General features: G+C 36.6%; 1 protein-coding gene across 2 annotated transcripts in view; it reads right to left on the bottom strand.

Moving 5' to 3' along the window:
* Positions 1-2,551: 2,551 nt before the first annotated feature.
* LOC134661319 (eukaryotic translation initiation factor 4 gamma 3-like) overlaps positions 2,552-22,751 on the bottom strand; it is a 45,345-nt gene continuing 25,145 nt past the window's right edge. For both annotated transcript variants that reach the window (XM_063517321.1, XM_063517322.1), the window contains 20 exons: positions 13,959-14,348; positions 12,907-13,215; positions 12,693-12,823; positions 12,454-12,607; positions 11,571-11,737; positions 11,183-11,386; positions 10,848-10,994; positions 10,610-10,694; positions 8,265-8,487; positions 8,049-8,175; positions 7,479-7,661; positions 7,228-7,393; positions 6,912-6,992; positions 6,479-6,797; positions 6,208-6,394; positions 5,776-5,952; positions 5,415-5,573; positions 4,889-5,120; positions 4,343-4,444; positions 2,552-2,857 (listed from right to left, as the gene is read on the bottom strand). In XM_063517321.1, the coding sequence (XP_063373391.1) occupies positions 2,778-2,857; positions 4,343-4,444; positions 4,889-5,120; positions 5,415-5,573; positions 5,776-5,952; positions 6,208-6,394; positions 6,479-6,797; positions 6,912-6,992; positions 7,228-7,393; positions 7,479-7,661; positions 8,049-8,175; positions 8,265-8,487; positions 10,610-10,694; positions 10,848-10,994; positions 11,183-11,386; positions 11,571-11,737; positions 12,454-12,607; positions 12,693-12,823; positions 12,907-13,215; positions 13,959-14,348 (3,623 nt within the window). In that variant the 3' untranslated portion in view covers positions 2,552-2,777. The remainder of the gene's footprint in view (positions 2,858-4,342; positions 4,445-4,888; positions 5,121-5,414; positions 5,574-5,775; positions 5,953-6,207; positions 6,395-6,478; positions 6,798-6,911; positions 6,993-7,227; positions 7,394-7,478; positions 7,662-8,048; positions 8,176-8,264; positions 8,488-10,609; positions 10,695-10,847; positions 10,995-11,182; positions 11,387-11,570; positions 11,738-12,453; positions 12,608-12,692; positions 12,824-12,906; positions 13,216-13,958; positions 14,349-22,751) is intronic.

Here is a 22,751-nt window from a genome sequence, read left to right as displayed (position 1 = left end):
AAGACTTTACATATCCAGCTCATTTCGCCAGTCTGATAAATAAGACAAAGATCTGATTTGGTTTTTACAGCACATAACTCCCGTAACTATGCCAACCTTACTCGGCGTGGTACAATTATTGTCGGTGGCGACACGAGCACGCTCGATCAAAAATTGCTGGCGGTTAAAAGGTTAATGCATTCACTACCAGCAACCCGCCATGCGGGCGCTCACTCCGTAGTCGCTATATACGCATTTTCTAATGTTATAATATCGGCTACGCTCGTAGGACTCGGTGGCTGGCACTGAATATGCCAACTAGATTACTAACACTTAGCGCCACTTGTACCATTCCACTAACTCGGGGTTAACCGGTGAAACCTGGAATTACCAGTACAATTTGACACTGGGTTAACGGTTTAACCGCTTAACCCCGGGTTGGTGGGATGGTGAAAGCGGCGCTTAGTAAATAGGTCAAATACCTGCTTTAAATCATGTTAATAGGCTTGAATGCGTTGCGTGAAATTACTATCTAAATTAAAAGCATTATTTATGTTCTGTCGTCAGGTTACTGTAAACAGTGTGAGCAATGGTGTTCTCGGCATCAAATATATAGTGACGGCCCAAGTGGCCAAATTTATACATATTTATATACCTGTTACTATGGAAATAATGAGGTGTGCCGACATATCTATACTTGGCCACATTGGCCGACACATCTATACTTGGCCGACATTTGATGCTGTACCTGTTCTTGAAATGCAGGACAGCCGTATTATGTGATGAAAAACAGTATTTTTTTTCATAAAAAGTTTATTTACATAACATACATATTAACTGACAAGAGTAGCTATAGTAATAAAAATAAAACTCAGTAGCGGAGTAAATAGGGAAGTGAAGACGAGGGGCGTGAGGGGGGGGGGGGTCGGCACCAGTCGCCTGATGCACGGTGGATTTATCAAAACCACGGCTAACTGAGCCACTATAATATAATTATAACTAAACAATAAAATATCTAATAAAATAAAAAGTCAATTTATAAAGGCATGTACTAATTGCAATCTTGAAGAATCGAATTTCAAGGAATAGGTGTAAATTGTTAACGAAATTCATTCATTGGGTATGAAGATATACACAAAACCAAATGAACAACGGTCAAAATAAACTTCTTAATGTTCTTTAAATTTTAGAAATTACATCTTTATTAATTATGTCTATATCAATAAAAACAAAGTGATATACATATTAAATATTATAAAACCTTTCAACATGTTGACCTCATAACATAGTCCAATTACTAGGATTTGGAGACAACCATCATTTAACATAATTGTAGGTTTCTCTATTATTTTAATATTATGAATGATTATTGCTTGGATTGTAAGTTAACAGCCATGTGGCCTTTATGTCGACATTCATTACAATGATTCTGTTAATTATTTGTAGCACATATTCTATTAACTATCTCCCCGTAACATATGTTCCATATAAAATATTTACGTTTGTTTTTCTATACTATGTAAATACTAGATTTTATAGAAAAAAATACATGTCGTATTGCTTCGTGGTTTGATTCTTACGTTTCAAGTGTATAAAAATTATATAAAACATAAATTACAAGGGAATTGGGGATACAGCCAATATAATTATCCGTTTTCGATTGCAGACTACGACAAATGATAGGTAACATATGTAACTGTAACTTTCGAAAGCCTGTTTCGCATTAGCATCACCGGGTTATTCCCACTAGTTACCACCAAGTTGTTACCAGTGGTAACTACTGGGAATTTTTTTCCCACCTTTTACCACAAAATTCCCAGTAGTTACCACCAAACCGAGTTGGTGGTAACTACTGGGAATAATTTTTCCCAGTAGTTACCACCTAAATTTTGTTAGAGTTAAATACTAATAAAAACAGTATAAAATAGTATAGTATAAATATAGAGTGATTCTGAATTACCGAATAAAATCACTTAAAAATAATCTAAATGGATTATTTAATTTATCCTTGCATATATTATAGTTTTTGTACTAGTACCGGTTAAACTGTTTCAATATTTTTTCGTTACTTTTAAGGCAGTTTACTAAAACACTAATCGACTTAATAATGATTTATTAAATCACTATATTTTTATTTTTTATTTTTTTATACTGTTTTATTAGTATTTAACTCTAACAAAATTTTGGTGGTAACTACTGGGAATAAAAATTCCCACTAGTTACCACCAAACCGAGTTGGTGGTAACTACTGGGAATTATTTTTCCCAGTAGTTACCAGTGGTAAAAGGTGGGAAAAAAATTCCCAGTAGTTACCACTGGTAAGAACTTGGTGGTAACTAGTGGGAATAACCCGCATCAACATGCAACACATCATAGATCCGTAGACGTAGTTCATGACAACTATCAAAACAATATTTACTCCTGCAAATCTACCAGATAGATAACAACGTAAGTCTGATGTATTTATATATATATATATATATACACGTTGTTGTCAATAATTTAAAATTAATCCATCCCAAGCATAATTATTCTCAATTATAGTTTCAAAGTACGTAGTCATTATTAAACATTATAAATAACTATAGCTTTAAAAAATATCATACAACTTTTCTAGCCTTGTTAGTAAGCATTACATAATAATATAATCTATTATTCTATGAATTCAGTGTAGGTTGATTCTAGTATATAAAAATATAGAAGACATTGTAAGCGGATGCGTCGGCCGCACGGGGCGCGTACAGCGCATACGGCGGCTGCGGCGGCGGCGCGCCGGCGGCGGCGGCGGGGGGCCCACGTCAGTCCTCGCTGCACGAGTCCTCGTTGTCCGCCTCCTTGATGTTCGTGAAGAACGACGTCAGCGCCTTCATCATTACCGCTACAAACATGTGTACCGGTTAATGAGGTTTTCTCAAAAATACTTAAGGCTTAGCACGCACTGCGGTTTTTAAAAAGCGGTTCCGCTACCGCAAAAAATGTAACGTACGGCATTCTTTATAAGCGCACGCACGCAACTTGCTACATTTTGACCGCAACCGCAAGAAAAAAACCGCAGTGCGTGCTAAGCCTAAGGCTGGATAAAAAATTGTAGGACGTAGGTTATAGCCAGTCAAAAAATGCAGCCTCGATTTCCGCGACAGCCATGTTACATCCAAAATGGGTTGGCCAGTCAAAATATTTTTCTCAAAAATGGAAGGCAAATTCAACTTTGTTGCTTAAAAAATAAGTCGCGAAGTGCGTATGGTCAGTCATTTCAATTAAAAAGCATTGCAGTCTCGAGCTTGCAACAGCAATGTTGCATACTAATTCCATTACATACTCGTATTTGTCGAATTCCAAACTTTATACTTTATTTCGGGGATCTCGGAAACGGCTCTAACGATTTCGATGAAAATGGGGGTTTTCGGGGCGAAAAACCGATCTAGCTAGGTCATATCTCTGAGAAAAACGCGCATTTTTGAGTTTTTATGTTTTCCGATCAAAACTTGGTCTGGTCCAGATATTTTTTTAATAAAATTGATATTCGACTACCAGTTGTTTTCTTGCACCATTATTGAGAAAAGCACTATATTATATGACTGGGCTGGAAGGCTATTTGCTGGATGAGGATTAATTAGGGTTCCGTACCCAAAAGGTAAAAACGGGACCCTATTACTAAGACTCCGCTGTCCGTCCGTCCGTCCGTCTGTCACCAGGCTGTATCTCACGAACCGTATCACTAGACAGTTGACTTGCGTAGATGTTTAAACAGTATTCTGTAACAGGTGGTTTTCACAGATGATGTATTTCTGTTGCCGCTATAACAACAAATACTAAAAACAGAATAAAATAAAGATTTAAGTGGGGCTCCCATACAACAAACGTGATTTTTGACCGAAATTAAGCAACGTCGGGCGGGGTCAGTACTTGGATGGGTGACCGTTTTTTTGCTTGTTTTGCTCTATTTTTTGTTGATGGTGCGGAACCCTCCGTGCGCGAGTCCGACTCGCACTTGGCCGGTTTTTTTAATTGAGTGAATCCAGCAAGTAGCTACTTTCGAGCTACGACAATAATGTACTATTACAGATGGCGCCAGATGCAGCAGATGGGATGGATGGGTTTTTACCTATCAATTCTTACTACAAATAGTGTCAAATTATTGTTTTTCTTATTTTATGGCCTGAATACTAGCCTTTTAAGCCATATCTCATAGCACGAAACTAGAAACGGGGGAAGCATAGGTTTCGCCAGCGTAGGCTGGCGCCATCTATAAACCTTTGACAGATGCCAACCCCATTCCAGTATTTGTCAAGGTCCAAGCTAGTTGAAACACATATAAAGTAGGCTGCCATCAAATGAATTAGTACAAATTTTGTTGTTATACCTTTGCCTTCGAGTTCCTTTTGTGATTCTTCCCAAGCAATAAAACTATCCACAGAAATTATGTATTGTTCATGTAAATATTGGAAAATTTCTAGTGTTATGCCTGAAACAAAAAAATATATAAAAAGATAGTACCATATAATACTATTTATATAAACCCTCTACAATGCGTTCAAAAACCGAATATTACAACCAGTAAATATAAATTTTTGAGATAGTTATACATAAGGAATTTCTTATCTGTGAAAGTAATTATAAAAACTAATTTTGAAATTACTTTAGGTAATGTAATCCAATAATTTAACTTTTGCGTTCCTCTAAATGTGTTAATGAGTATATGTGTGTAGGTAAAGTATGTAACTATACGCTTTAACGGTGACAGACGGTTTGGTTCAACCGACCCTTAGTGACATAATTGAAAAAATCCATGGGCTATAACTTTCGTTAAACCTGCCTGAAATACCGACAGGCTGTATGAGCGTTATGAAATTGTTTCTTATTAGCATTGCTGTAGGTAAACAAAGGTTGTGTTATCCAGATAACGTACCTTGAGGATGTTCTAGATTATGCATGAGCTGCTGAATGCCCAGTAGACAGCTGGCTTCCCTCGCGTCCCTGACCTCGCCGAACTCGTTGATGAGTCCGCAGTATTTGTTCATCCTGTCCTGGTTGAAGCGGGGCGCGTCACGGCCCTCGGCGCCGAAGAGCGCGTGCTCGCAAATTGCTTGGATCAGCGAACGCATGAACCACTCTTCGTTCGCAGCTTTCCCGAGGTTATCCTGATGCATTGGGTCATTTTATTAAAATGAATGATTTAATGCAATGATGCCTATAGGTACTGATAATATCGTAGAGTATTGGTGGCTTTCCATCAGATAAGGGTTCTTATGCTTCAATGAATAATTCTTCTCTAATGGAAAGCCAGATTATATTTATCCATATTACTATTTTCTATTGATGAAAGGAGCATGCCTGCAACTCCAGCTCTGTGAAAGCAGCCAGGCTACTGGAATTGGTATTATATCTATTAATTCGCGTCTGTACCATTACTCCTGAACAAAACTAAGACATACCTGAACCCATCCTCGTATACAATCACGATTTTCATCGGAGTTCATCAATTGCAGCAATTTGCTTTGTGTATCGGAGGGAGTTAATATTTTTTTCGTTTCTTCAGAAACCTTAGCTCCTTCTAAGAATTCGAATTTGTTGTCCTCTAACCACTTTGAAACCTGTAATCCGTACAACTTCATATCAGGCAAGATGTGATTTAACATTTTCTTATTTTATGACGTGATTCTTGCTAGAACCCCGTTTAACTAAATAGAGAAGGTGGAGTCTTTCTACTGTATGAATAATGACTCCGCGTACGGTGTGTGTATATTTTCGCAACTCTATAACAAGTCTCAGTAGTTGTATTTAAATAGAAATTACCTGATCTTCACTCATCCATTCACTGATTTTGAGCCCGGACTCTTGCCATTTGCTTTTGACAAAGGAAGGTCCCATGCTTTCTTTCATATTCTTAAATATCGATTTAAGCAGCAAATGTCCATGGTTCGACGATATTATCGTATCGCAAAGCCTAAATACTTGAACGAAGTTAATATACTGAAAAGAAAGAACAAGGTGTAATAAAAATCATAACAATAAAAGGTAAAGCTGGCGTGAGTTCATCGAACAAGTGACAATGCATTAATGTGTAAATCCTAATTGTACCTAAAATACATGTTGATGTGACGAAAACTCACTCGCATAGTAATTGATGGAATCGATTTTGTAACAAGAGCTGGCGCGGGATTTATTTGGGCGCTAGTTCTTATGAATCAACCAAAAACGTAGTAGGAATGAAATGAATGTACTTACTTTCTTTTCAATTTGTGGAGCCACGAACCACCCTAAATAGTCATACAACATAGGAATATCAATGTACAAATCAGGAGCGAATTCGCAGAATTCTTTTAATCCCGCTAACAAGTCATCACCTGAGACTACATTAGTTGATACTAAATGTAGTACTGATTTGGTGATTATTGCAACTTCCTTAGGCGACCTGTAATATAAAGGTAACGTTTAAAAAACCTATTCGGTAACAATACCAGCATCATGTAATTTGACTCAACATGTTATAACTCACTTTTCTACTGCAACTGTAACAATTTCAGTGACGAGAGCCGCATGGTACTGTGGCTCGATAAGGTTTTTGACATCGGCGGCCAGTTCTACATTATCGGAGTTGATGAGACATTGGTCGATCATCGACTTGACAGTCTTCTTCTTGGGATCCGGGAGAGGCTCCTGCGGCACGGCGGCGGGCGGCGCGGGCGCGGCTTCCGCGGGCGCGGCCGCGGCGGCGGACTTGGCGGGCGTCGCGGGCGCCGCGCCGGGGCCGCGCGTGCCCGAGTTGGAGCGAGCCACGCCCATCGAGCCCGACTTGCTACCGCTGCCGGGACCACCTGTTACAGAATACTGTTTAAACATCTACGCAATTCAATTTACGCAAGCTTATCTTCGTATAAACATTATGTAAACTTCCAGGGCATAATACATGTCAAAAAAATAATACTTACTATAGTCACCTCTTGAGTTAAACGTGGATCTCTCAATAGAGGCACCTTTAGAATGATAACTAGGACTCATATCTTTATTACCTGAAAAAAAAAATACATTTCCGATTAAAATTAACGCTATACGAATACAATGTACTCCACGTGTAAGTTATAAGAGCAGGAATCGCCAAACTGCGACCCTCCAGTTTGATAACCCGATCCGCGGAGATGGACAGCCTAAATAAAATCCAGCTCGCGAAAGGAAGTGAAAGCCCGGCCGTGGAACTCGGTTCAAAAAGTTTGGACACTCGTGACAAAAATTAATTGTTTTACTTACCCCTAATTGAAGTTGGGTCAGTCTGAACATTCTCTAGGACACTGTACATGTTCTTTGAAAGGCTAATCATAGAATTGCTACCAGCATTAGCCTGTGCTGTAGTTTTTGTGCCCGAACCATGGTTCCACCCTAAACCAGTTTGTGGAGCCAATTTTATACTGTTAATCTGTAAGCAAACAAAAATATCAAGGATTTGAGCATTACTATCCATACACAAATAAATGAAGCCTTTATGATCGTGATAACATTACCTTCTGATTTTGAGTGACAGCCTTAAATTTAGAAGTATCAACCATATAATTTGGCCTAGTTGTCTTCCAGTTATTGCTGTTGTCCATGAAAGAATTGTTATTTTGCCGCCGACCGTCGCCGCGCTTGCCACGTCCGCCATCGTCTCGGCGGAAGCCACCGCCCATGGGATTTGCATTCATTAGCTGAAATATTAAATAGTTATACATATTATGTTTAACAAGAGAGCAGAATTGTTGTTGTAGGTACTCGTCGCGCCAATATTGAGACAACGAAAGGAAAGAGAAATAACTCAAATAGCTTTGTCCCACGAGAGTAGAGCGTAGTTAAAAAAATGAAATGTTGAGCGACCCGCGCAAAGCTAGAGGCATGACATATGAACAAACTTTACTGCCAAGTGAAACTAAAAAAGTATTACCACACCAACACAAGGACAATACTAGCCGTAAAACATTACTAGTCTGATAGAAATCGATCCTAACAAATATTTATCATTCAAAATTATCACTTAAATGTCAAAGTTGCATTAAGCACTATGCCATTAATCGAGATCATTGTTTATTTATACATACTTCAATGTGCCGCTGCTGCTGTTCAGCCTCCTTTTGAATCTGATCCATCATTTTCGGCTGTGAGTCAACAACACTCTTAGTCACCCATCTTCGTCTTTTCAGTGCAATGACGTCTTGGATCATAAACCTAAAATAATAATGATATTGTCAATAACAAACATAGGTTCTGTTATTATTGGTAACATTCGTCAACGATGTACATGATGGAATACGTACCTAACTCGACTACTAATTTTATTAGACTTGCGGTCCACGATATCTTGCATTTTCTTGAAGACACTTTCGATGTTATCCTTGACCTCGCTCTCGACCTGCTCGCCGATAGTGGTGAGCAGCTTGCACAGGCACTCCAGCTTCTCTTCCTCCAGCTTGTCGATCAGATAATTCATACAATATACCATTATCTTCGAGGTCAGCATTTTCAGCTTGTACAGTTCACCTGGAACGAATCAAAATAAGATTAATTTCATCTGTCCAATTATATTCATGCTTGTTTTCGTACACGTAATAATACAATACTTTTACAATCAAACAGAATACAAAAACTCGCGCGTGTACTCTTATACACTGTAAAGTAATACGCTTCGGAAATGATCGTCGGTGCAGTCGGCCGATGTAGATGTCGCTAGTATATTTTCCAAACAGAATCATGATTCATGTCCGAAGCGTACATCTTTCATTGTGGTGTTGCAGCAAAAGGCTCTTCGCATAGAGCAATAGATTTGTGCATAGCGGGATTAAAAGAAAATGGTTGATTAAATAAGAAAATAAAATTCGCTTCAGCAAAACAAGCCCTTTCACCACAAACAACTAAAGTCAAAGGTAAAAACGTGTAATACAAACTGTAGACACAGATTTTCATCACTACATAGTATAAAACAAAGTCGCTTCCCTGTCTGTCTGTCTGTATGTATGCTTAGTTCTTTAAAATTACGCAACGGATTTTGATGCGGTTTTTTTTAATACATAGAATGATTCAAGAGGAAGGTTTATGTATAATTTGTTAACCCGTGCGAAGCCGCCGGGTCGCGTTTTAGAATAAAATTAGCATGATGTAGATGTCTACCTGCTCAGTCAGCTTTTACGGCTTTAGCATTAAACTAGTATATTTAATCCCACTTCAATATTAGTAAGTATGTAAGTTATATTTATTAGCACAAAATATAATAACAAAAATTCATTAGGGCGAACAGAAATATAAAAAGAACATTGTGCTAAAACGTCCTCAGCTTGATGTCCGAGTCTTCCAAAGTCAACAAATGAATTTTTAGATGATTCATGTGGTAATTAATTAATAGTACATTATTGCAGAGGCCAGGAAAAGGCAGTTCGTGGCTGAGTTTCGATTTTGTCGGACGACGCGAAGCGAGAAGACGAATACACGAATTGCTATTTCTGCCGAGGCTTATATAGTGCTTTTCTCCAAACATACGAGGAAATAAGGTGAAATAATCATTATTTAAGCAGTACTCAAATGGTTCGATTTGTGTTCACCACTTCACATCAAAAACAATCAATTGCCCCTCATTAACTATTTTTAAAAAGTTAAAGGCACAACTTATCTGCCATTGAGTACCATTCAATACGTAGTTTATCAAAGGACTGTCTCATTTCAAACATATACAGAGATAATCATACTATCTTTGTCTTACACTAGTACTAGCTCCCAAAAGAAAAGGATGGTTTTTTTGTTCTTATTTACTGACAATTTGGTTTGACCAACTATAATTGTGCAGTAAAAATAATAATAGTGCAATATAAGCTGTATTTGCACGCATGAGATCCTTAAAAAAATATAAAAGTTATTTATTATAGTACATATTTGATTCGCACGATCGCGAGTATTCGCACGATCATACACGACGGTCTTGTAAGAACGAGACAATGTAAGGTCGTTTCTCTGACTCTCACTCTATCCTATCGCTTGAAATGATAGCTGACCGGGTCGTGTAGACGCGGTGGCGGCTATAATATTAAATTGGCTGTTTGCATTTTTATTAGTGGATACACGTTTAAAAAAAGTAAAAAACAATACACTAATGAACTGTTCCCGTCCACTAAAACAGGACAATAATGGTTTGAATTTTATTTAATTTGAGTTTAAGCATAACGTAGAGCTTCCCGTTCTATTGTTGATACAATAAGGTGAACATTTCCGAGCATATTGGAGAAAAAAGCATTATATTACTCAAGCATAGACGAAACTGTAAGACTTGTAATGATTAAAAACATGTTGACAAAATACATGCTATACACGCCGAGGGTCACATTATTATCAAGGTTATCTGTATGGAATACAAGAATAATAGTTATTTTCGATACAAGTGCGAAAAAGAGGAAATCCGAAACGAGTGGCGATAAATTAAAACACGACCGAAGGGAGTGTTTTAAATCGACACGAGTTGCGAATTACCTATTCGCACGTGTATCGAACAACGTTTTACAGTACATATGGCACTTGAAAGTTTGGACATACGCACGAAAAGTGCTATTTTACGCACTAGTGCGGAAAAGTAGCCCCATATGTACTGTAAAGTAATATAAAGAACAAGTAAACCTACCAATGAATCTGACGTTTCCAACCGATCTCATTCGAACCTTACGGTTTTCTTCTGCCAGCATCAATTGAAGCTCTTTCTTCTTGGCCTAGAAAACGAATGAATCAGTCATCAAGAGAATTATATTATAGACAAATAGACATTATCATAATCATAGTTTGAATAATAATATTCATACTATAATATTGTTTGAATGACATTTAGAAAATAATTGATTATAAATGGTAAATCCAATACTCACAGGATCAGTGCACTCGGCTAAATCAGCTTCTAATTTCATAACTTGTTCATCTACCTTGTCAGTAACAAACTGATTTTGGCATTTACTAATGATAAGGGCCCTGAAATTGACGCACTGGTCGGGCGAAGACGCATTATCAGCAGGAACCTGGAAACAGATAACAAATCGTTTTGTAAGTGACTTACAATGTTTCCATAGTGGTTGAGCCTGTAAAACTAAGAGTTTTGCTTTCAATCTTCCGTTGAATTGAACAAATGTACGTATCACAGAAATAAATACTTTCTATTATGACTTGTTTGATATTGATTAAATACTGTACATAAGATATTACATACCTTGAGTGTGGAGAGCTTATTACACATAAGAGCATAGGCTTCAGAAAAATTGGGTTCATCTATCGCCTTCTCGAACACCAAGTCAATAACACCTTCAAGGCGTTTTTGATTATTGATCTCGAGGTGTTTAACTTTCTCTATTAACGTGTCGAACTTCTGCGGCGTGAGTTTGTTCAGAATGCCCCTGAACTTCTTGTACAACTCCTGAAAAGGTTACCGATTGTATTTATTCTTCCATATAATATATACCTATTACTTTATATATTGTCATTTATTACTATTAACTGCAGACTCAAATCTCTTGCTCCTATCCACGTATGTCATGCATGAAAGACATGAGACATTTATAATTTACTGATTATGAATAGGTAAACAATAATGATTCTACCTGAGTCAAAGCATCTTCCTCAGTAAGGGACTCCTTCTTGAATCTAGTAGGTTTCCAGGCATTTTCGGTCTCGGAAAGTCTGACATCTTCCCGTAATGAGATGGAGATGACTTGCTTGTGGGAGCTGCTACCACTTGGAGTAAGTGGGAGCTTACCACTGCTTTTACCTTTTATAAAATAATGCAGGATATTACAATTTTTCAACCTAAACGCGAGGAGATACAACGCGCCACACAGATAAGGACACGGTACAAAGGGACTCGAGGAAGTTTTTTAGCCAACAGGAATCACCAAAATAAACGTTAATAACCAATCAATACTATAAACATACACAGTAGTGTAAGATACATTACTGCGGTAAGCTCCAATGTGGTCGTTCCTTCAAAGCGCGGCCCTAAGGCGCCATTTATCGTGTAAGACGATTTGCCAGTTTTTGACCTCCACCAACCCCTATGTAAGAAAAAATAAGAATAGGCCGGCCCCTCCCTCCTGTCTTAATATTTATTATGTAAGAATTTAAAGGAGAGAAAATGAAAACACGTTTGGTTTATTTTCATTTCAATTTCTCAATTTTTAAGGGCGTTTATTTACACCTACAAACGCAGATAGTCATTTTAATTTTTTGGTAATAGTTGACTTTGGTTTAATTTTAGTTTTTCTTTGTCATTCATTTTCACACACCTAAGATTTTGATCAGTGCTTTTTCATAGTATAATCTTAACTTTGCGCACCCCCTTGTAAGAAAAAATAAGTCATGGTCCGCTCCGCCCCTAAATCGTCTTACGTAATAAATGATTGGCGCCAAACGAACATAACCACAGCAATCAGTGACAAAAAAAACTTAAGCCAAATACAAAGCACTATAGGTATACAAAATACATACCACTAGCAGACATGTTCCTTCCATCTTTCTTAGCATCTCTAAGAGAATTGTTCCTTGAACCCATACCAGCATTTTTCAAAAATGGTGGGAAAAGTGAATCATTCATGGGCCTTGAAATATTAGCAAAAGGCATTGGCTCTTGCATAGGCGCCGTCTGCAAATGATCAAACTTTATTAAAGCACCGATACCATGGCAGCATTGCACAAGTAACAAATTGGATGACATGAGTAATACATACCCTGATTACATTGCATGACTCAAGTTTAGGCGCATTTGGCTTGTCCTTAGAGAGTGGGTCATCTCTAATTTGTTTGAGCAACATTATGTCATAGCACTTCTTCCCAGATGTGTTCAATGGAGACCATTGGTCTAAAAATAAAGGAACATTAATGAAACATGTAGAAAAGTTTAATTAAACAAAAACAATTCTACTGTTCAAGTATTATACCAACCTTCACCATATTTGTATTTAGGAACAAATACAGGGGCAGCCTCGGGCTTTTCAGCAGCACCCGTTGATTTTTCAGGGACCTCTTCATCCTTAGGCAAACCTTTTTCCTCTTCTACAACACTTACTTTATCAGTCTCATCTTTACCATTTTCATATGATTCTGTCTCTTTCTCATTACTCGCCATCTTGTTTGATGATTTCTTACTCAAATTTTTGGAATTCTTTACAAGTTTTTCATTTTTGTTAATATCTTCCTTAACAGTCTCAGTTTTACTTAGCTCAGTAGTATTACCATTGGCAGTATCTGAATCTAGAAAATAGTACATAAAATTATTACTTTTTTAGCACACTATTCTTCATCACTAGCAACTGGACAGTTGGTTAAGGCAATTTGACACAAGAGTGCAGTGGAGTTGACTGGTTTTCTTCGTTATGATTAAATAAATACACAATTCATCTAAGCCCAAAAGTAAGCCAATAAAAATCATGGGTATGAATCAAGAACAATAAAAAAATAGATAATTTTTTATTTAATCTATAAATTTGCATAGTATGCTAGTGAGATTTTAGAGAACTGGATGATTTACTATCAATATTATAAAACTAGCTTCTGCCCACAACATATAAAAACTATCCTATATCCTTTCCTGGGCCTCAAACTATCTTCATACCAAATTTTATTTAAATTGGTTCAGTGGTTTAAGCGAGCAGAGGATACAAGATTAATGTTTTCACAATGGAAGTAAGTAAGCAAACACTGACAACCAATAACTGCCCATTTCTACATAAGGACATATTATGTTAAAAAACAGTGTTATTGAACAAATGCTTGTAAATGAAATTGGGGTGCTAGGAACTAAAAGTGTTAAAAATAAGTCTTAAGGTCTCTAATAAATAAAAAAATCTATAATAAAGAGTAGCTAGCTTGCAAATTCCATTGGCCTCTGCCTGTTAACAGCAAATCTTTGCTATCTAGATATGCTGTTTTGCTGTAACAGGGCAGAACTGTCATAGGTATCTCTAATCTTCATTAAAATAAGAAAAGCAACAAACCTATGGTCTTATTGTTAAGATTGACGTCTTTCATTTTAGGGTCACCTTGAGTAGAGCGAATGCAGCTAGCTAAGCTCTGATTTAATTTAACTTGTGCTTGTATAGCACTGGAAGCTTCTTTACTTTCAATAGTTTCAGGAACTGTTGGAGCTTCCTTAGCAATCTTTTCAATACTTGCTGATAATAATTGTGTGGCAGTTGGTGCCTGCTCCTGTGACGGCGATGCCTCTTCAATCTTACTCAGTACTTCAATATTTTTCACTTGAGGCAGAGTGTCAATTTCAGCTGTAACTACAGGCTGCACTCCTTGCCTCTTTGTTAAATCAGAATTTTGATTTGTTTGACTAGTTGGAAGGTTGATATTTTCTTCATCAACTGAACTACTAATCACTGCAAAAGAAAGACATGGCATTTATAATTTTACCATGATACTATAATTACTAAACAATCAAATTTACATGTAAATATTTAAAGTTAAAGTGACAAACTATTGCATGTAGACCACTCAAAAACATTTCACCTTTTTACAAACAAAGCACACAGGTACAACATTCAGATATCAATTTAATGTATAATTTTATGCTAGTTAGTAATCCATTAGTCCCAAGAATGTCATGAAACAACTGATCGTAAGTGAAAGTTGTATTGATACTGCAAGTGTATTTGCAAAATAAGCCACATGTTCACTTAAAAAACGATATGGACAATTAAAACTGCAACATTCAATTGATTGGCATGTATTTTGCAGTATAAAAGTAAAGTATATGAGTTGCGATAGTTACTAGTGCATTAATATGACCATTTCGTAGTATAGATATTTGTAGAGTTAAAATATGCTGATGAGGTAACACTGCCAACACAAAGTTCAATAAAAAGGATAATGCAGTCGTACGGTCACATCATAATTATAATATGCAAGCAATTTAATTCAAGTAAAAGTAGATATTACTATAAAAACCGATTTATACGTTTGACTTTTAGCCCAGCCTATCACTTTTTTAATGAACCAAGTTCGAATCTATAAATAGAGACGTGAGGTATTTCCACGTGGGAGTTCTTACATTCGAAGTACCTGAAGATCAGACTTAAATGTGGCACTGTTAGCTAAATTATATCACAGTTCCGAATTTCACCAAAAACCTTTATACGGCACGGATGTCTACGTCGTCGCACGTAGCAATATGGTAAAAAGAAAGTCTATCCAAAAGGTCACTCAAGGATCTAAAAAATGTCTGACTTTTAACACTTATTTCACTTTAACCACCTTACTTATTATTATGACTTAATTAAAATTTTATTCTATAAAATGCTGATTTACGAGAACTATTGTGTAAAACTCAAGAGTAATAAAGTTCTATAATTTTAACGTAGCCATGCTCCAAGTGACTGTGAAGTAAAGGCCGCCATATTGGAATATTCCATGCGGATAGACGACCAAGATCAGCTAGTGTTGTGCGCAAGTACGAACCGGTAATCGATTACTTTTTTTGAGATGGCAACATATAATGTTTTTAAAAGGGCTCAACAGACCTTTGCGATTTATCGACGCTCGACGACGTAGAGCGAAGTTAGAATGAGACAACTAAAGTGGTATCCAGAGAAGACAATTTTTCGCCAATCTGATGAAATTCTCCGATTGAATCAGCAGGTGCGGACACATAAATGTCGTCAACTTTCATAGTAATTATCTATGGAATGCAAATTCCCTGATCAAATCAACTGATTTGATCAGTCATGTCACCACCACCACCACCACCACTTTATCACAGCCGATATATATAGTGTGTCAAAGGACTGTCTTATTTCAAACATAGACAGAGAGAGTCATACTATCTTTGTCTTACGCTAGTACTAGTACCCAAAAGAAAAGGATGAGTATAGTTTTTTTGTTCCTATTTACTGACAAATGGGTTTGACCATCTATACTTGGTCAAGCAGATCTTGTCAGAAAAAGGCGGCAAATTTGAAAAATGTAAGCGCGAAGGGATATTGTCCGATATAAAATTTTAATTTCGCGCCTTTTTTTTACTGTCAAGATTTGCTTGACCAGCTATATATTATTATAATACAATCACTTACTGACTTCGGAGTTTTTATATAGCCGAAACACATTACTACACCGTTCGAGGCCACGGTGCGCCGCACCTATAAGCAGTGATCGGAATTGGTAGTGCCATTTCACGGGACTTCGGTTCGTAAGCTTAGTATGGATATACCTTTTCACCCCGGGTTTTCATATTACCTACTTCAATAGGGATGATGACACATGTTGAATTTTATAACAAAATCTAGTAAAATAAATAGCAAATGAGAAATTTATCATAATAATGTGGATATTAAAATAAAATACGGAAATGTTACAAAAATACAGGACCTGAAAGTTTCAAAATTTAAGTTTTTTTTTAACTTCCAAAAACGATAAAAGTAAGGGTACCATAGTACCATTCGATTCCTTACATTTTATCCAAAAAAATATTGTATAGCAACTATATACGTAAACGCAATATTTCACGAACAACAACGCAATTTTCTTGTTTTGTCTATACTTCAAGATGGGATCTCAATGACCTTGACGTCACGTTCACTTATCCTTTTGTGAGGGGCGTTTCGCGAGTGAAGTGCGATTGTCGGACTTTGACTATAATTTCTGACTTTTGTGTTACTTTAATGCAATGGGTCCCATATAGACATTTGATCCTAAAAACAAACCCGATCGATTGATACCATAAATGAAATTTAGTCATGTAGCCTATTAAAGACATGCCAAGAAATATTTTCGTGAAAAAATAAGAGTCTTGGAATCCCGAGTCTTATCCATGTTAAGTACAATGTTTGAGGTCATTGACCCCAAATGGCACTACCTATTCCGATCATTTCCTATAAGTGAGAGCGACAATGAGATATGTTTCTCGCTCTCACTTATGGGTGCGGCGCACCAAGGTCGCGGTGCGGTGCGGTAGTGTGTTTCGACTTATAGCACGGTAAGACTAAAGTGAGCTATGGAATCGATATTAACATTGTAGTCCGGCCAGCGAACGAAGTTTTGTAGAAATCGATTTTCACTCATGTCGTCTCGGATATGGGTGAATATGGTATCGATGCATTCATTGTAATGCCCAGAATACATTGTAATGCAAAAGTGGTGGGGGTAGTTGCTGTGACGTCATAATCGGCAGTACAATCTTTTTATTTATTTTCTTTTTAACATACCATGTGGGGTACCAAATGAAAGGGCTTTGTTAGTAGATCACAAATATGCTTGGAGGATACAACTAAACGGAGTAGCCATTAACAGGCTTTCCCATCTGTCGAAAATAGGCGGCCAACGGTCATACACAATGTATGGACTGACGTTTATCTGACATGGCTATTTTTACGTTACGCATACATTTGACGTTCCCCTCCCCCGCAAAAATCGGCAGACTGTTTTGTACAGAAAATTACAGACATGGCGTCTCCGTTTGATTATATCCTCCAAGCAAATATGTAACATACTGTAACATTTTCAATACTCGGTCTCACAAATTATTAGAAAACGTTCAAAAATTTCATAATCCACAGTTGACTTTTAAGTGCTCTAATTTTGAGATGGGTGACTGGATTAGTCCAAAATACATAACAAGTGGGTATATCCTCTATATAATATTAAAATTGTATTTTATGCAACCGTTGTTTAAGAGAGGTCAAAAAAGGCGAGTGGCGTGAGTAACAATTTGAGGCGAAGCCGAAAAATGTTAATAAAGACGCCACGAGTATTTTTTGACTCAGTTAAACAACGTTGCATACAATACTTTTTCTACGACCAAGCACTTACTTTGAAATAAAATTGGAAATTTAACAAATATTTTTAATTCAAGAAGTAGCAAAAATGGACGGTACCGGGAAAAGAATGAATGAATGTATGAAATTAAAAAAAAAACATGTCTATGGTTCACTTATTTGTCAGAGATGACATTTAAAATAAGGTTGGCAACACTGTATTTCATTCAATATTTTTTAAGTGGTCATTACACGATGTATCGTAAAATCGCCAAAAAGATACTGCGTGTATGCACAAATTCTTTTTTGGGGAATAGACTAAAGACTTGTCTTGACAACTATAAGGTAGGGTTTTAAAGGTGTGTGCACGACCCTTTAAATGACAAATAAAAGTACGGGAGTAGAAAAAAATATTAACCAAATATATCAACAAATAAAAAAAAGTACATCAAGTTGAAAAACAGTATAACTTTCTGTAACATTAAACTGCAACTATTATTAAAACAAACAAAAAATCGGACTGCTTAAATATATTTTTGAAATGGTCTTTTCACTAGCTTTCATTTGGTACCTATATTGCTATAGTAAGAAACAATCCCCCTCCTTTTTTTTATTAGTGGGCACCATTTTCAAAATTTATATAGCCTATGTCACTACCATAATTCTGACGAATTCAACCACACCTCATATGTCAAAAACCGTCTAACCGTTTAGACTGTAGGGTCGTGACAAATAAATTGACATAATATACGTAGCCACGCTCCAAAAACATTACCCTCCTTCGTTGCAGTCGGGTAAAAATACGTTTCCTAACAAAATAGTATAAAATAGTGTTTTTACTCGACTGCATCAGAAGGAGGGTAATGTTTTTCGAGCGTACCTATGTATATATGACCATTTATTTCGCACCCCTTACAGCCCAAACGGCTGGACGGTTTTTCACCTATGGGGTGTGGTTGTTCGTCAAAATTATGGTAGTGACATAGGCTATATAAATTTTGAAAATGGTGCCCACTAATGAAAAAAGGGAGGGGAGAGGATTGTTTTTTTTTCTTACTACATATAACAATATGGGTACCAAATGAAAGCTAGTGATAAGACCATTTCAAAAATATATGTAAACAGTCGGGTTTTTTGTTTGTTTTAATAACTGTTGCAGTTTAATGTTACAGATAATTGTACTGTTTTTCAACTTGATGTACTTTTTTTATTTTTTGATATATCTGGTTAATTATTTCTTAACATTATTTAGAGGATACACACAGTTATTTGGTATGTATTTTGGACTAATCCATTCAGCCATTTTCAATTTAGGGCACTTGAAAGTCAACTGTGGATTATAAAATTTTTGAATGTTTTCTAATAATTTGTTTGACCAAGTATTGAAAATGTTACAGTATGTTATATATTTATGATCTACTAACAAAGCCCTTTCATTTGGTACCCCACATGGTACTATATTTAAAAGAAAATAAAAAAATAGTTTGTACTGCCGACTTTATGACGTCACAGCAACTACCCCTACCACTTTCGCGCTTGTCATCTAATATATAATTGTTCAGGGCATTGCACCGAATGTATCGATACCATACGAGGGGCGTTCAAAATATTCTCGGTATTGATATCTTACGACCTCTTCTAAAATTTCTTTCGTTACTGGCCGCTAAGGTTTATTCATTGACATTAAAAAAAAGTATAATTCGAACCGAGATAGTCTTTTGTTTTTCTGCAATTGCTGAACAAACATGAACATCCTGTGCGAATTGACAATGTTAACTAAATTAGAACATCGATGCGTGATAAAATTCTTGACAAAACAGGGTAAAAATCAAAAAACCATAAAAGAGGAAATGGATTGTGTTTACCGTGAGTCTGCTCCTTCTTTATCTACCATTCAAAAGTGGTCAAGCGAGTTTAAACGCGGAAGGGAGAGTATTGAAGATGACCCTAGACCTGGCCGGCCTGTAGTAGCTACTTCACAAGAAAATATTGATAAAGTGGAAAAACTTATATTGGAAGATGGTCGAGTGAAGGTAAAATCTATAGCACAAGTAACCAATCTCTCTATTGGTACCGTACATGATATTATACATGACCATCTTAATATGTCAAAAGTAAGTGCAAGATGGGTTCCGCGAATGCTGACTCGGCTTCAAAAAGACATGCGTGTAGCTTGTTGTTCCGATTTTATTGACCTGTGCGGTGAAAATCCTGATGAGGTGCTGCAAAGAATAGTTACTGGAGATGAAACCTGGGTTCATCATTATGACCCAGAGAGTAAACAAGAGTCCATGCAGTGGCACATTAAGGGTTCAGCTCATCCCAAGAAGTTGAAGGTCATCCCTTCAGCTGGCAAGGTCATGGCCACGATATTTTGGGATTGTGAAGGAGTATTACTAATCGATTATAAAGAAAAAGGTGTAAATATCACAGGACAGTACTACGCTAACATTCTACGTCAATTAAAGGATGTAATTAAAGAAAAGAGGCGAGGAAAGTTAACCAAAGGTATTCTGCTTCTGCATGACAACGCCCCCGTCCATACTGCTCATATTGCCAAGGCAGCTATTGTTGAACGTGGGTTTAAAACTGTTACTCACCCACCGTATAGTCCGGACTTAGCCCCCAGCGACTTCTTTTTGCTCCCCAATCTTAAAAAGGATCTGCGTGGAAATAAATTTTCTGACGATGAAGCATTGAAGGCGGCAGTGGAGGAGCATTTTTACACGAAAGATAAAAAATATTTTTACGAGGGATTAAAAATAATAATTGATCGATCTTTTAAGTGTATGAACATAGGGGGGGAGTATATTGAAAAATAAAAATATCAAACTTTTCGTACTTGTTTGTTTTCATTCTCATACCGAGAATATTTTGAATACCCCTCGTATTTACCCATATCCGAGACGACATGAGCGAAAACCAACCTAAAGCCTGTGCGACCGGCCCTCTATTAAAATTACAGTTATACTAATCCACAATTCAGTAATTTTGACTTTCGCCCTGCAATAATTTTGTGTAATAAAATATAGTGTGTATAATAATATGTACTTAGTACATAGTAATTTTAATAAATCCATACCTTGGCGTTTTCTAAAATAAATATCGAAAACCTGATTCTTTCAAATCTGGACATTCTTGGGCTCATTCTACTCAGAATCGACAGCATTCTCCATCCCGCCATTAAAAAAAGATGTCCCAAAATGTCCATTCCATTACGTCACGTTTTACTATGGCAAAATTTTTCACTTGTATGGACGTGACGATGTACAATTTTCATACAAATTTTTGGGACATATTTTTTTATCATCAGGATTGAATATGCTAGTGATTCTGAGTTGAAAGAACCCAAAAACACTAGGGTCTGTGAGAATCGGGTTTTCAATATTTATTTTAGAAAAAGCCCACCTAGCTATCTCTTAGGGCATGACACACTGCGTTCGATTCGCAAGTCGGACGCAGTTTGTCATGCCCCTTATATGAAACTTAGATTCATACCTACAATCGGTTATAAGTATATTTAACTAGGTAATTAAGTTGAAATATACCGAGATACCGTTAATCGGGGTGAATAGGGACAAAACTACAAAAGTGGTTTTTCTGACAATTTCTTAAAAAAAAAACACAAAATGTATCATTCGATTCAAAATAATAATCGATTTTATCATGGACCTAGAATATTACGGACGGACTGTCACCTAAGACAAACTGTGACACTGCAATGGCGGACGGTTTGAATGTGTGCGTGTAGACGAGTGTTACCATGTAACAGAAATTCTCCCCTAATGGTGAAACAATTATTTTTAATATCGTCCTTGTTTTCAAATAAAAAAATTAGGACAGTTAGACAATAAAAAAGGTGTGTACGTATGTGATTTTATAGGTCTTGAAAATGCGCAATATTGCACAATTACTTTGACTTAGAAATTAGAAACGAATGCTTCGGATGTTTATAAAGCCATTTCAGGGTGAAATTACTGAGCATAAGTATAATTCTTATTTTAATGTTAATATCGACTTTAATCATTCATACCATGCTATGAAAACTCCGATACCTGCGAGTTATTACACTACATATATGGTCGCTGGACACTTTTTGTAGGAAAATCGGTCAACGGATGCTACCATCCTAATTTTTTTACAAGTGTTTATTTAACTTGCAAGGTTTGTATTGTATGTTCGGGTCAAATCTTGCAAGCTTAATTAGACCCACTTCCATTATTCGATTCAGCTGAAACTTCACATACATCATATATGTAGGTTGGGTGACAATACAAGCTTTTTATTAACTTGCAATGTAACTATGTATGAGTAATATGTTATGTATGTAACTATGTTTGAACGAGTCAAATCTTGCAAGTTAAATTTGACCCAATAGGGATGATGACATGTTGAATTTTATAACAAAATCTAGTAAAATAGATAGCAAATGAGCAATTTATCACAATATTGTGGTTATTAAAAAAATATGGAAATAATACAAAAATACAGCACCTGAAAGTTTCAAAACTTAAGTTTTTTTTTAAATTTCAAAAACGAAATAAGTAAGGATACCATTCGATTCCTCACATTTTATCCAAAAAAAATTGTATAGCAACTATATACATAAACGCAATATTTCACCGACAAAAATGCAATTTTCTTGTTTTGTTCATACTTCAAGATGCGATCTCAGTGACCTTGACGTCACGTTCAGCGTTTTGTTCGGGGCGTTTCGCGAGTGAAGTACGACGGTCGGATATTGACTATCATTTCTGACTTTTGTATTGCGTTAAGGGCCTACTGCAGCCGCGTCTGGCGCTTCGTAAACCACGCCCGCTAGTTCTTCCCTCCCCGCTAACACGCACACATGGAAACGCTTCGCGCCCCACGTGAAGTTTGTGTGACCTTTTAGCACCATCTAACGTTACAGAAGTTAACTACCATTATACGCGGTCGCTGCGGTCGGCCAGAAACTTAAATTCGGAAAAAATTGAAACAGATGGCGTTGTTACTTGTTCATAATAGCAAACAATAAAATAATTAATTCATAAA

The sequence above is a fragment of the Cydia amplana genome, chromosome Z (genome assembly GCF_948474715.1).
Source record: "Cydia amplana chromosome Z, ilCydAmpl1.1, whole genome shotgun sequence".
Taxonomy (NCBI): Eukaryota; Metazoa; Arthropoda; class Insecta; order Lepidoptera; family Tortricidae; genus Cydia; species Cydia amplana.
This window is presented reverse-complemented; position numbering and strand designations above follow the sequence as displayed.